The 16,649-nt window shown below is 39.8% G+C and overlaps 1 protein-coding gene across 1 annotated transcript in view; it reads left to right on the top strand.

The window, feature by feature from the left end:
- LOC143020632 (cytochrome P450 2L1-like) overlaps positions 1 to 16,649 on the top strand; it is a 49,436-nt gene that overhangs the window by 406 nt on the left and 32,381 nt on the right. The window contains exon 2 of the mRNA XM_076177120.1: positions 6,608 to 6,707. Coding sequence (XP_076033235.1) covers positions 6,608 to 6,707 — 100 coding nt within the window. The remainder of the gene's footprint in view (positions 1 to 6,607; positions 6,708 to 16,649) is intronic.

Below are 16,649 nucleotides of genomic sequence, written 5' to 3'. Positions count from 1 at the left end.
ACACACACACACACACACACACACACACACACACACACACACACACACACACACACACACACACACACACACACACACACACACGATCAGTGACAACAATGGATGAAACAAACGAAGAATTCAGTGATAGGGAAACTGCAAAGCGACGTCTTGACGTAAGTACAATAGAGTCCCCATTTGATGCAATTAAAAAAAGAACGTGTCTGAATGAAACCCCAAAAACATACCAAAGGTTGGATAGAGGTGTCTTTTCGGGGTTTAATAGAGAAAATAGTAATATATATAGAGGACTAGACACGGATAGAGAACCCAGGTTTAGAAATACTATAATAAATAGAGAAATAAATATATTGCTGGATGAAATAATTGAACTGAAAAGTGAATGCAAAAGTATATATAAGGAAACAGCTATATTAAGAAAAGCCAATGAAGAAAATAATAGGGAAATAGATGAATTGAGAATGGAACTGAATTGGATAAAGAGAGAAAATATAAGACTGAAAAATGAATATATGAATAGGAATGAAGCATTAAAGAATGAGATGAAGGATTAATTACAGACAGTGACTGAGAAAGTGGAAGAAAAGATTAAAGAAAATAACTTTCAAGAAATAAAGAAACGGTGGAAGGTGGATCAGGAAAGTAAAAAATTATCTTTTAAGGAAATAGTAGAACAACAAGTTAAAGAGACTGCGAAGGAAACGGTAATCCAAGTGATTAAAGAGAAAGGAAATTTGGTTAGGGATACAATGGACAAAAAAAGATGCATTTTGATCTATGGTATTAAAGAAAAGCATGATGTTCTTAGGTATCAGAGAGAAAGAGAAGAAAAAGAGATCGCAAAAGAGATTCTGAAGGAGATTCAAGAGGCGAATCAAACCCTGGACAAATAAATCGAGGAAACACATAGGATGGGTAGATACTCAAAAGAAAAACAATTTAGACCACTAAAAGTGAAACCCAGGTCACAAATGATAGCAGAGGAAGTACTATCCAGAACAGCAAAACTAGCAAATAGTGAAAATTACAAAAAACATATGGATAAAGAAAGAAATGAATAATAAAAAAAAGAATAGGAACTTAGAAATAAAGCGAAGGAAAAAAATGAAAAAAGAACCGAGACTGAAAAGATTTTTTTTTTTTTTTTTTTTTTTTAAAGTGGTGGACCTGAGACTGACAAAATGGTATATCACGAAAAAGGAAATAAAGCAGACAGAAAAAGACGAGGAAAAGATAGCCTATACCAACATAGATGGAATGATCTCAGGACTGAATGAACTAAATGATTACCTGGCATCAGAAAAGCCGGACATAATGGGAATAGTAGAAACTAATCTTAAAGGGAATCTACCGACTAACACTGTGGGACAAGATCTATTTAACTGCTCGATGAAGAATAGAAGGGAAAAACAAGGAGGAGGAGTACTATTTCTGACCAAGAAAGACTTAAATGTGACAAAGTTAACAGAAGGAAAAAACAATATAGAGTCAATAATGATAGAAATAGAAAACAACCACATGAAAAGCAGATACTAAACATGAACTAACTGATATACTGAAAGAAAGAGGAAATACAGTAATTATGGGTGATTTTAACTCAAAATAAATATATTGGGAAGAGATGACAGTTAAGGATAGAGAGGACATATGGGGCAGCATGCTACTCGATATGACCATTGAATACACAATGACTCAATAGATAGAGGAAAATACCAGATACAGAAACAATGAGGAACCTTCGAGACTGGATTTAATATTTACATCAGAACCTGAAATTGTGGACAGAATAGATTACAAAACACCAATAGGAAAGAGTGACCATGTACTAATAGAATTCGAACTAAAAGAGCAAATAGACCTAAGAAAAAATGAAAAACATAGAATAGGAAGACCAATTCTTTCGTAATGTAAATTGGGAAACATTCCTAAAGGAAGAAACAAGAATGGATGAGAAATTGAATATACTAAAAGAAATTTATAATGAGGGTGTGACCAAATATGTTTCACAACAAAAGCAAGAAAGAATATACATAAAGAACTGGTACAACAAAAAATGTGAAGCCAAGGATAAAAGAGACAAAGCCTGGAAAAAATGGAAAAAAGAGAAAAAAAAAGAGCAAATGGCAAACATACATCAAACTAAGAAATGATTATGTAAAAATACGCAGAGAAGAAAAGAGAAATTATGAAAAGGAAATAATAGAAAAATGCAAGGAACAACCGCAACTATTTTATAAATATGTGAACGGTAAACCATAAAACAAACAAGAAATAGAAAAGTTGCGCTAAGGAAGCCATGAATATACAGAAGAACAAGAAATGGCAGAAGTTATGAGTAACCACTTCAAATCGGTTTTCACAATTGAGAACACACCTAACTGTGAGGGAATAGAGAGACAGAACCCCCCCCCCATGAAGAAAATAACTGTAACAAAAAAGGAAATCAGCGACCAAATAAAAAACCTTGATGTCATAAAATCGCATGGTCCGTATGGAATTGCAAATTGGATATTGAAGGAATGCGTAGAGGAATTAACAGATGAAATACACACTATAATCAAATGCTCACTCAAAGAAGGTAAGACTGGAAAAATGCAAAAATAGTACCATTATATAAAGGAGGAAAAAAGGAAAATCCAACTAACTACAGACCGGTCTCCCGAACAAGCACAGTACCTAAAATATGTGAAAAAGTGATCAAAAGCAGATGGGTTAAACACCTGGAAGAAAGGGAAGATCGTGTACAACAAACCTAATCTGCTTCTACTCGAGACTAATAGATATAATATATGAGAGGGATGGGTGGGCAGACTGTGCCTATCTAGACCTACAAAAGGCATTTGACCTAAGTACCACACAAGAAATTAATAAGAAAAATAGAATCAATAGGTGGCATCGCAGGTAAATTATTAGAATGGATGGAAGATTTCCTGACTGGGAGAAAAATGAGGGTAGTAATTAGAGACAAATACTTTAAATGGGAAGAAATGATAAGTGGTGTTCCACAAGGGTTAGTGCTGGCTCCAATCATGTTTGCCATATACATAAATAACATTGATGAAGGAATTGAATGTTATATAAATTTCTTCGCAGATGACGCAAAAATATTAAAGAAAGTAATAACAGAAGAGGACTGTGATTCATTACAATCAGACCTGGACAAAACCTGGAAATGGACTCAAAAGTGGGAAGTGAACTTCAATATCAAGAAGTGTAGCATAATAGAGTTTGAGAAAAGCAAAAACAGAATTTAAAAAAATTACAAAATTGGCGAAGAAGAAATGAAAAAAATGCGCTCGGAAAGGGACCTTGGAGTATTAACCAGCAAATACATGACACCGGATAAACATATAAACAAAATAGTTGGTGAAACCTACAACCTATTAAGGTCAATGAAAGTGGCATTTGACTACTTGGATGAAGAAATGATTAAAAAAATATTAGTTACATTAATTAGACCAAAGCTGGAATATGCAGTGACACTATGGACACCCAGTACTAAAAAGAATATAAGGAAACTAGAAAGAATACAGAGAGCAACAACAAAGATGGCACCAGCTCTTTCCAATTTAACATACGAACAAAGATTATCGAAATTGGAGCTACCAACACTAGAGCACAGAGGAGAAAGAGGTGACCTACTGACTATATATAAAATCATGAAAGGAATGGAAATCCTTGACAGGAATGATTTACTAAAAAATGACAATAGAAAAACAATATGTCATGAAAAGAAACTCAAAATAGATAACTATAGAAGAGATCGGAAAAAGAATAGCTTCCCACACAAAGTGCTGGATATATGGAATAACAGATAAAGAAACAGTGTGTGCAAATGCTATTCAAGATTTTAAGAAAAAACTTTATGTTGAAAGATACAAAGACGGGTCACCACGAGCATAACTCCCTTCCCGTGTAATACAACAGGTAAATACAACTAGGTAAATACCCCCCCCCACACACACACCTCGTGGCGCAGTGGTTAGAGTTTTCGCCTGTCACTACGGCGGTCCGGGTTCGAATCCTACCCAGGGCTGAAATAATTTCAGTATCGCTGCGCTGCAGGTTGTTACTTCAACTCTCGTGGGCGGGGAGTTGGGTGTGCGTGTAAGGTCACAGTATTACCCATAGATCGGTCATACGAGCTCTGCGCTCTCATCCGGGATGTTAATAACTGTCTATCATGTGTCCAACTCGTGATCCAAGACCATTGTGAATGGTAAATCTCTCTATCTCTCTCACTCTCTCTCGCTCTCTCTCTCTCTCTCACACACACACACACACACACACACACACACACACACACACACACACACACACACACACACACACACACACACACACACACACACACACACACACACACACACACACACACACACACACACACACACACACACACACACACACGACTCGGTGGCGCGGTTGGTAGAGTCCCCAACTGTCACTACGGCGGTCCGGGTTCGAATCCTGCCCAGGACTGAAATAATTTTAGTATCGCTGCTCTTCGAGTCGTTACTCTAACTCTCGTGGGTGGGGAGTTGGGTGCGTGTGTGCGTGTAAAGTCACAGCATTACCCATGGATCGATCATATGAGCTCTGAGCTCTCTTCCAGGAGGGAAATAGCTGTCGATCACGAGTGCAGCACGTGATCCAAAGACCAAGGAAGAGTCCTCGACTGTTACTACGGCGGTCCGGGTTCGAATCCTGCCCAGGGCTGAAATGATTTCAGTATGGCTGCGCTTCGAGTCGTTACTCCAACTCTCGTGACCGGGAAGTTGGGTGTGTGTGCGCGTGTAAGGTCACAGCATTACCCATAGATCGGTCATACGAGCTCTGAGCGGTCTTCCGGGAGGGAAACAGCTGTAGATCACGAGTCCAACACCTGATCCAAAGACCAAGGTGAATCACACACACACACACACACACACACACACACACACACACACACACACACACACACACACACACACACACACACACACACACACACACACACACACACACACACACACACACACACACACACACACACACACACACACACACACACACACACACAAAAGCTTTTGACAAAGTACCACATAAGAAGTTGCTTAAGAAATTAGAAACTGAAGGAGGAATACAGGGCAAACTGCTTAATTGGATGGAAGACTTTTTGCAAGAAAGAAAAATGAGAGTAGTGACAAGAGACAAACACTCAAAATGGGATGAAGTAATAAGCGGTGTTCCACAAGGAACAGTTCTGGCCCCAATAATGTTTGCTATATATATTAATGATATAGATGAAGGAATTGAAAGCTATATGAGCTTCTTTGCAGATGATGCAAAACTATTGAAAAAAGTGAACACGGAAGAAGATTGTGAGTCACTACAGAGTGATCTAAATAAAGTACAGGAATGGAGTAGGAAGTGGGAGATGGAGTTCAATACAAAAAAGTGTAGTATAATGGAATTTGGAAAAAGCAAAAACAGAATAACAGGAGCATATAAATTGGGAGAAGAAGGAATAAAAAAGTAAAAATGAGAAGGATCTGGGAGTCATTGTTATGAATAATATGTCACCCGAGAAACATATAAATATGATTTTTGGAGAAACTTATGATTTGATAAGAACAAAGTTGCATTTACATACCTGGATGAAGAAATGGTGAAGAAAATTCTAATCACCCTGATAAGACCAAGATTGGAATATGCAGCAACGATATGGTCACCAAGTACAAAAAAATGTATAAAAAAAACTTGAAAGAATACAAAGAGCAATTACAAAATTGGCACCAACACTCTCAAAACTATCATATGAAGAGAGACTAGCAAAACTTGAACTACAGACACTAGAGGAAAGAAGAGAGGAGATTTGATAGCTATTTACAGAATCATGAAAGGCATAGAAATTACTGATAGAGAGAATCTGATAAAATGGGATGATAGAAATACAAGAGGACACGGAAAGAAAAAAAAAAAAAAGACAGCTATAGAAGAGATCTGAAAAAGAACAGCTTTCCTCACAGAGTAATAGACAGTTGGAACAAGTTAGATAAGAAAGTGGTGCGTGCAAAAACAATACATGAATTTAAAAATAGTTTAGATAAAATGAGATATGAAGACGGGACCTCACGAGCATAGCTCCCCTTCCCGTAAAATACAACTAGGTAAATGCAACTAGGTAAATACACGCACACACACACACACACACACACACACACACACACACACACACACACACACACACACACACACACACACACACACACACACACACACACACACACACACACACACACACACACACACACACACACTTAATGTATATGTTAATGCATGAGCATGCATGCTCATGCGTTAATATATACACTAAGTATTCATGCATCATTATTTTGAAAAATATACACTGCCATGAGTCCCAGAACAGCTACTGTACAATACTACACAATACAACATGCGAGTACTTTCAACAGCAATGGTTGGAAGTGACATAATACTGTATGCGAGTACTTTTGACAACATTGGCCATTTGAGGGTTGAGAAGTGAGGCGGTCACTTGTCAGTTGTCAATCATAAAGTTATTAAGGAAATAACAATTAATGATAAACGTTAACTGTTCCAGGACTGTGGGGATTTCCTTTGGTAGGTCATCCTTCCTGGTCACCCGTCCCAAAAGAACAGGAGCTATGTCAGCTTTGGAAGAAACACGGAGACATATTCTCGTGAGTAACGTTAATGGGTATTAATGTTGGCCTTTGTATAGTGTCCTTTTTATCACCAAGACTACCCATAAAAACATAACGTAAGATTGGAGGAGGCTGCAAGAGACCATAAGGTCTACACTAGACAGTTCCATGTCCCTTACCATGTCATCCCTATCCATACAGTTATCTCAGCTTCTCTTAAAACAACCAATTGATTCAGCCCTCACTACATGAATACTAAGTCTTCTCCATTCATTGACCACTCCCCTGCTGGCAAACCAGTTCTTGCCTATTTCCTTCTTGAACCTAAATTTGTCCAATTTAAAATTTATTACTACGAGTCCTGCCCTGCTCTTTCAATATACCAATGGGCAATTCACTCAAAGAATCTCAGTGGATCCTGCGTTTTCCGTTGGCAGCCCTGCTCACCCTTCCCCAGCTGAGCTGGCTGAAACCTCAAGCTTTCTTAAAATATATTTATATTTGTTCACTTAGCTCAGTAACTATGCGATTTACACGGATTTCATGTACATCTAGGGATGAAACGGTCCTTGTTCACCTAATTTAAAGCTTTCCATCTCAATAGTGCAAAGAAAGAAATTATAGCGAATATACGATAAGGAATATAATTTTAATGTTTATACAGCATTTTACTTATTATCGCTGTGTCCAGTCATTATGAGGCTGGTTGTAAAATTTAACATGTAGTTATGAATATGACTGTGCTTTCACCCGGCAGTAATATAGTTTTTCTGATCCAAGAACATTAAGGCCCCTTTCACACTAGGCAACTAGTGACCGTCACTAGTGACGGACACTAGTGACGGTCACTAGTTGCCTACCATTATTTTAAATTGAGCTTTTCACACTACGTCACTGCGGTTGCCCGATTGCGCAACAGGCTATGGCTGTTGCCCGTTCCGGTAACAAATTGACCGTCACTGGCAGTTGCCGTCACCGACCGTCTCTTTTTCATGACCAGCAAAGCCAACAGAAGCATCTCCTCCATTGATGCCATTCTTTCGACTAATGAGATAATGAGAAAGGATTCCACAACTCGGTAACAGTCACTGGTTGCTTGCAGTTGCCCGAGACTTTCACACTAGGCAACTAGTGACCACTAGTGACAGTCACTAGTTGCCTAGTGTGAAAGGGGCCTAAGATGTCGTGCTCTCAAATAACTATGGGTGTCGATCCTGGAGCCGTAGCGTCTACGTCGTGGGACCACCCCCCAACCCCAAGAGTTGGGGGGCCAAACGGCGGCAACCAGCCCTGGCCACCGGCTCTACGCAGGTGGCACCAATCCCCAAGAGGAGCTACGACTGCCTTGGGGAGTACCACAATCCTTTTTCTCAACATGCAATGTTACGTTTTTTCTGCACCAAGGGGTGAGTTTCCGGCGATCAACCCTCTTCTTCTACTTTTAGCCGGAGATGTAGAGAGCAATCCTGGGCCCACCACAAAATACACATGCCCAACATGCTCTAAACCCATTACTTCGAGCAGACAGACAAAGGGCTCAGTTCAGTGCAATATGTGCAAAAACTGGGCCCACCTCACTTGTACAACAGTTGCTGACACAAACCAATACACAAACACTTGGACATGTTCTACCTGCCCTTCAGTAACTCCACTCCCACCTCCCCAACCACACCCAGCACCCTTACCCACTCCCAATTTCCCTTTGCCCTTATCCCCAATCAGTACTCCCCTTCCTTTGCCCCCAATCTCTCCTTTCCCCCCCTCTAACCCAGATCCTATATCTTCCCCATTAACACCCCAACCTCAACCCCAAACGGCAACATACAACACATACAGAACACACAACATCAACATATCACAACACAACATTGACGGTATTAACACGAAAAAACATGAACTCGAACACTTTCTTAAACAATACAACATACACATTGCAATTATATAAGAAACAAAACTAAGATACTCACACAAAACATCATTATTTCATAATTACACCACCATCAGACAAGACCGGACCGACGGCAATGGCGGTGGACTCATCACCCTGATCCACCACTCCATCTGTTTTGTGGACACAAGTGCCACAACCAAAATTCTCCTTCCTACCACAGATAACACTACAGAAATCCAATCCGTTCGAATTCGCACAGGCAACAAATTGTGTTAGCATGCTATGTTGTATATTATCGTACATTGTACTTGTATGTTGCTTCTCCTCTCACTTGCCTCTTATGTTGTATATTATCGTACATTGTACTTGTGTGTTGCTCATTTGGGAATTATATGTTTCCCCCTCTTTATAAAATTGTCATATGTTTTATTGTTTGTTGTTTTATTATTATTGTAATTATGTGTAATCATTGTGTAAAATTGTAATTATATTGGATATCACAAAATGCGATGTACGTTTCTTCGCGCCAAAATTGGCAGCTGGGCGGCAGTTCAGAGCTAGTACTCCATGTATACACACGCATTGTGTCGTCAGTGATTACAGTATACCGCCGAACCAACTTTGACTTTCATTTCAAATAACTACACCCGGTACAAAATCAACACTGACAATAGTTAATATGTACATTCCCCCCCAATCATCCTCCACAGTTCCAAACACCTTCAGGCCTCAATTTGGCCAACTAGCCTCAATCTCCAACCTGATCATGGGTGGTGACTTCAACGCCAAGTCGTCTGCCTGGTATGTCGACAACCCTGACACAGACAGAGGGCTTGATATACAGACTCAGTTTGACTCATTGACTATCATGAACAACACACATAATCATACACATATCCCACACCAAGTCCTCTACACTCCCTCCTCTCTTGATATCCCCTTTTGCTCCCCCTGCCTAACCCCAACAACATCATGGAGAGTGGTCGGAACGCTTGGTTCTGACCACCTTCCAATCATCATCACCACCAAAACAAGATGCACCCCAGTTGGCCACAGACACACATACACCAATTACAAGAGAGCTAACTGGGAAGCTTTTACTGAAGAGACAGAACAACATTTTGAAACACTTAACAGTACACCAATCACAAACATAAACAATGCTGTGCACGCTTTTAATACAATCATACAAAATGCAGACAAGAGATACATCCCTAGAGGCAACAGAAAATCACACAACCCCAACTTCACACCAGAAATCCAAGTCCTCATCAGACAACGAGACACGCTTAAACACAATACCCCCACACCTATCCCTCAAAACATAGCAGACCAAATACAAACACTAAACACTGTGATTGCTAATAAAATACACGAACAAAAAACACAAAATTGGCAAAACTTTATCAATACACTTGATCACAAAACAAACACCAGCAAATTGTACAAAACACTCAACAGCATTACACTATCCAACAGTAACACAACACGCTCTCACGCAGCAATAATCACAACAACAGACAATCTACCCTCAAACAGACAACAAGCAAACACACTCATAAATCATTTTGCACAGACAAGCCATCTCACTTCTCTCCCTGACGACCGACGCACTATTCGACGTAAGAAAGACTTTCCCACAGACTCAGACTATACACCCTTAATAGACAGTCAGACAAAACACATAATACATAATCTCAAGCACTCATCTGCCTGTGGCCCTGATAACATAAGTAACATCCACCTAAAACACATTGGACCACAAGGTATACACGCACTCACAAACATTGCAAACTACAGCTATTCACACAACACTATACCCGACATCTGGAAGCATGGTAAAATAATCACCATTCCAAAACCGAACAAAGACCCAACAATCCCAACATCGCACCACCTAATCACACTTCTCTGCACCCCCTCTAAAGTCATTGAACGCCTAATACTTAAACTTGTCACACCACATATTCCCCTTGCTGACTCACAACACGGTTTTAGGCCACTACACTCCACAAACACTCTTCTAATAAACCTCACACAAAGAATTTTAGATGGCATCAATTCAGATAGGCCCCACCACAGCACACTTCTTATATCATTAGACATTAGTAAAGCTTTTGATGCTATCCCCCGCCACAACCTAACAAATAAGATATATAACACAGACATGCACAATAACACCAAAAGATGGCTGGCCAATTATCTGGCAGGTAGGAATGCTTATGTGTCATATAATGGCCAATCATCGCACATCAGAAACATAAAGAATGGAGTACCACAGGGCTCTGTTCTATTCCCCACGCTCTTTAATCTATACATGCATGACTTACCCACGCCAGACACCTCAGAAATACAAATCTCTTCCTATGCAGACGACTAAACAATCACATGCACACATCGTAACACAGACAAAGCTGCAGAAATAATCCAGCCATACCTTGATACACTCAACACATGGTTCATCACAAACAGACTCAAAATAGCTCCAACCAAATCTACAGCAACACTTCTCACCAACTGGACAAAAGAACACAAATACATACCTCATCTCTACATCAACAACACTCTAATACCACACACAAACACACCGAAAATTCTTGGTTTAACATACGATACATCCATGTCTTTCAAACAACATATCACAAACATAAAAAACAAATGCACACGTAGACTTAACGCACTTAAGTCAATCACTGGAACAACATTTGGACAAAATAAAGAAACTAATACAACAATATACAAACAATGCATACGCTCAGTGATGAATTATGCGAGTCATGCATGGGCTCCTAATCTCAGTGAGACACACCACAACACCCTTCAAATCATACAAAACATAGCCCTAAAAACAATTACAGGCTGCACAAATACAACACCTACAGACCATTTACACTATGAAACAAAAGTCCTCAAATTCAAGGACCACCTCGACATGAGAGGCACACAAACACTTGCCGCAGCCACCACAAACACATCACACCCGCTACACTGCATAGCAGAACACCCACACACACCAAGACAACACCCAAAGACCTATATCACACACAGATACTCTCTTCTCTTCCTCCACAACCACCAAATACCAGCCTCCGGAAACATATTCACAATCATATCACTCACCTCTCCATTAACACACCGAAAGACAACACACTGCTGCATGCCAGACCCCCTCCCACAAAAGGACAGAGTCCACCTGGCCAGACTGCGGTGCGGCCACCACCCAGCACTTCTAAGCTACAAGAAGAGGCTGGATGACCGCATTGTGAACAGCTGCCCAGGATGTAACACTTCACCCCATACCATACAACACATAATGGAAGACTGCATTATACACAATCATGCACGCAAACAACACAACATACACTCTATAAAGGATTTGTGGGAAAACCCAGTTTCGGCTGTGGCATTCCTTGGGGAGACGGGACTGCTCGGACAGTCTAGGGAACGAAAACAACAACAACAACCATGAGTGTCTACGGACTCTTTCACACGTGATCGTGACGTGTGAAAGCGTTCGTAAACACCCATGGCTATTTGAAAGCACGACGTCGTGTCGTGGACGGCGAAAAGTCGATACATGTGTAATGAACCTAACAGTTATGAAAAAGGCGCCTTATGGAGAGAGCCCTTTACGAAGGACATTTCCGCCAGAACTTTCACTAACAATCAAAACTTTAGCAATGCGAAAAGCCGCACATGTCATAAAATAGAGAATATTTCTTGGAACACCTGTATACTATGCACATCTGATTTGATTTCCTGAAGTCATCGATCACGTGCCACCACTGGACTGAGCCTCTTATTGGTTCTGTAGAAGCTTTGGATTCCAAGACTCACTTCCCGACGGCTGCAGGCTCAGCTAAATCTACAATTCCTGCAGAGGTCGTGCTTGCGTTAGAGTTTCATAGAGACAGCCATTTCACTTCGACAATGGCGCGGGTTGATTTATCGAAACGAGTCTTGGCTGAGTATTCTAAAATGTTGTTACTCTCAGCAGGTGGACTTTTCGAAACGATTTTAGTCCGAGTCCTGTAAAGGGTTGTTGCCCTTAGTTTTTGGTAATTTTCTTTCTTGTGCGCTGGTGGCCTAATCGGAAGTGTGTCGGTCTCGCAATGAATTAGTTGTTGGTTCGAACCCCTAGTTCCTCTCCGATTCCCAGCAGTGACTGTTACCTGCCCCCAACAGTCCAAGCATATAATAAAGTTGACGGCTTTGGCCGCAACTACTCAACGCCTCCTGGCGTAGGATCTTTACCACCTCTTTCAAGCCATCTAGCGTCCTTCCACCCTCTCGCTACGAGAACACATTCACATACTCTAGTTTGGCTAACGCCAAACAATTCTAATTAGTTGAGGAGTAGAACATTACGATAAAGGAATTAAGTGTACCTCCATCAATCCCTTTGCTACATTTGCTGATCATTCCTTCTGCTGCCTAGCTATAGTCTTCTTTACCATCTCTAAGACGACTCCGCCTCTTCGGGAGAATATTGCTTCCAAGGATAAAATTACTGGTTACCGTCGACAAATTAGAAATACTTAGGGCATAGAGGAGTCTAGCCCTTACGCAATATCGGTGGCTTAGGTTCTCAACCTTTTTCACTCATTCACCCCTTCATCAATTCTCAACATTCCTTAGATTTTTCTCCCAAATCCCACCCCGACAAAAAGATAAAAATATATAACAATGATAATATAATGCTGATGGGAAACCCTGTGCTTTACTACAAAGCTGACATTCATAATCATTCTATAACTGATAGATTTCTTTTTTATTCGGATTCCTCACATTATGTATAAATGTAGTTTGTAACAGCAGGCCATGGTCCCGTTAAATTCTTGGCGTGGGTCCTTTGGGGGAGAGGGCCCCCCATGCCCCCCCCCCCCACACACACACACTTAGAACCGCTGATCTATTGGGGTATTTTCGGCTGAACAAGATCATATGGCGGCGGTCAGAACAAATGTAAAAGTCATCTACAGCAGCGAAAGATTTTTTCAGTATGATTCTGATTAATTCGCTACGCGCAATGTTCCGCTCAGTTGAATAAAATCGCTTGGTGCCAGCCAGACCGAACATGTAGGTCTTTGGGATTTGTGTAAGAGTTAGTGAGATCTTAAATGCAAGAGCTCTGGATGGTGGGATGGAATTCAACAATGACGGTTTATTCCTTTGACTCGTTTCACGCGTATCGAATTTTCACCGTGCGTCGTCCACGACACGACAAGGACGGTTTTTGCTGGAATGCACAATTTTATATAAAAAATAGCATATGATTGCATTACTTGACCTATTTTCTTTAAAATGGATTTTCATGTAATTTGATAAAAAAAAAGTTACGTTTTTATCCTCTGCAACCTTACCGACCACAGCTACGAATATCGTCCGACTCATTAATAGCCGACCAAACTCGAACACATACAGTTTTTGCTGAAATGCACGATTGTATATAAAAAATAGCATATGGTTGCATTATTTGACCTATTTTCTTTAAAATGTGTGATTTCCATGAAATTTGATCAAAGAGAAGTTACGTTATCATCCTCTGCAAAATTGCCGACCACAGCTATGAATACCATCCGATGGTTTTTGCTGAAATGCACGACTGGTCAAATTACATGAAAATTACACATTTTAAAGAAAATAGTCGAAATAATTTAACTACGAGTATTACACTAATAACACAATACGGGTGTCTATGGAGGCTTCCACACGTCACGACCACGACCACGTATGAAAGCGTCCATATACACCCATGGTGATTTGAGAGCACGACGTCGTGTCGTGGACAGTGCACGGCGAAAAGTCGATACGTATGTAACGAGCCTCTCAGTACTGTAATCGACTGCTCTCCCTTTTCCTTGTACTCAGGCTATTACCGGGATGTATTCCTCTTCGCGGAATCTCCCGCTCGTAAAGAAGCTAGACCAATGGTGGGCAACCTTTCTAAGTGTGGGGGTCAAAAATCAACCAAATCTTTGATACAATATTTTTTCGAGTGCCAACGGAGTAAAATTATAGGCCTAGCGCAGATGCAGCTACTGATGGCCATATTTATATATATATAATACACACACACACACACACACACACACACACACACACACACACACACACACACACACACACACACACACACACACACACACACACACACAAAATTGGAGAAGAGCAAATATAGTACCTATATATAAAGGGGGAAACGAAGAAGACCCTACAAACTATAGACCAGTCTCTCTAACAAGCACGGTAGCAAAAATTTGTGAAAGAGTTATCAAAAGTAGATGGGTAAGGCATTAAAAGAAAAACAACGTACTAAATCCAAGACAATTTGGATTCAGACAAGGACGATCATGCGTCACAAACTTAATATGTTTCTATTCAAGGCTAATAGATATAACACAAGAAAAAGATGGATGGGCTGATTGTGCATTTCTAGACCTGAAAAAAGCTTTTGACAAGGTGCCACATAAGAAGTTGCTTAAGAAATTAGAAACTACAGGAGGAATACAGGACAAACTGCTGAAATGGATGGAAGACTTTTTGCAAGAAAGAAAAATGAGAGTAGTGATAAGAGACAAACGCTCTAATTGGGATGAAGTGATAAGTGGTGTTCCACAAGGAACACTTCTGGCCCCAATAATGTTTGCTATATATATATATATATATATTAATGATATGGATGAAGGAATTGAAAGTTATATGAGCTTCTTTGCGGATGATGCAAAACTGTTGAAAAAAGTGAACACTGAAGAAGATTGTGAGTCACTACAGAGTGATCTCAATAAAGTATGGGAATGGAGTAGGAAGTGGGAGATGGAATTCAATATTAAGAAGTGTAGTGTAATGGAATTTGGAAAAAGCAAAAAAAGAATAGTAGGATCATATAAAATGGGAGAAGAAGGAATAAAAAAAGTAGAAAATGAGAAGGACCTGAGAGTCATTATTATGAATAATATGTCACCTGAGAAACATATAGAGGGGTTTTTGGAGAAACTTATAATTTAATAAGAATAATCAAAGTGGCATTTACATACCTGGATGAAGAAATGGTGAAGAAAATACTAATCACTTTGATAAGACCAAGATTGGAATATGCAGCAACGTTGTGGTCACCAAGTACAAAAAAATATATAACAAAACTTGAAAGAATACAAAGAGCAATTACAAAATTGGCACCAACACTCTCAAAACTATCATATGAAGAGAGACTAGCAAAACTTGAACTAAAGACATTAGAGCAAAGAAGAGAGAGAGAGGAGATTTGATAACTATTTATAGAATCATGAAAGGCATAGAAACTATTGATAGAGAGGATCTAATAAAATGGGATGATAAAAATACCAGAGGGCACGAAAAGAAAATCAAGAAAGACAGTTATAGAAGAGATCTGAAAAAGAACAGCTATCCCCACAGAGTAATAGACATTTGGAACAAGTTAGCTGAGAAAGTGGTGTGTACAAAAACAATACAAGAATTTAAAAACAGTTTAGATAAAATGATATATGAAGACGGGACACACGAGCATAGCTTCCCTTCCCGTAAAATACAACTAGGTAAATACACACACACACACACACACACACACACACACACACACACACACACACACACACACACACACACACACACACACACACACACACACACACACACACATATATATATAATATATATATATATATATATATATATATATAACATATATATAATATATATATATATATATATATATATGAGTGGAAGGGTGGTGAGGTAAACACCAGGAATGTACTATCACTATCCTAACACCGTGCGTAAGCAAATTGTGAACGTTCAACAAAAACCGAAGGAAGTTGAGTCACCTGGTGTTTATTGTTTGCCCTGCAAAGATTGTGATTTGGTTTACTTGGGTCAAACCGGGAGAGACCTGAACACTAGATTGGCAGAACATAAAAGGTCAATTAGGTATGGGCAAGAAAATTCGGCTGTATTTCTTCATGTCAAAAATAAGAATCATTCTTTCGACTGGGGTAAGGCCAGATTAGTGTTCAAGTCCCACTGCGGTTTCAGGAGGAAAATAGTCGAATCAGCATTAATTGAGGAAT

Source organism: Oratosquilla oratoria, chromosome 40 (genome assembly GCF_046742065.1).
Source record: "Oratosquilla oratoria isolate Oo_2021 chromosome 40, ASM4674206v1, whole genome shotgun sequence".
NCBI lineage: Eukaryota > Metazoa > Arthropoda > Malacostraca > Stomatopoda > Squillidae > Oratosquilla > Oratosquilla oratoria.
This window is presented reverse-complemented; position numbering and strand designations above follow the sequence as displayed.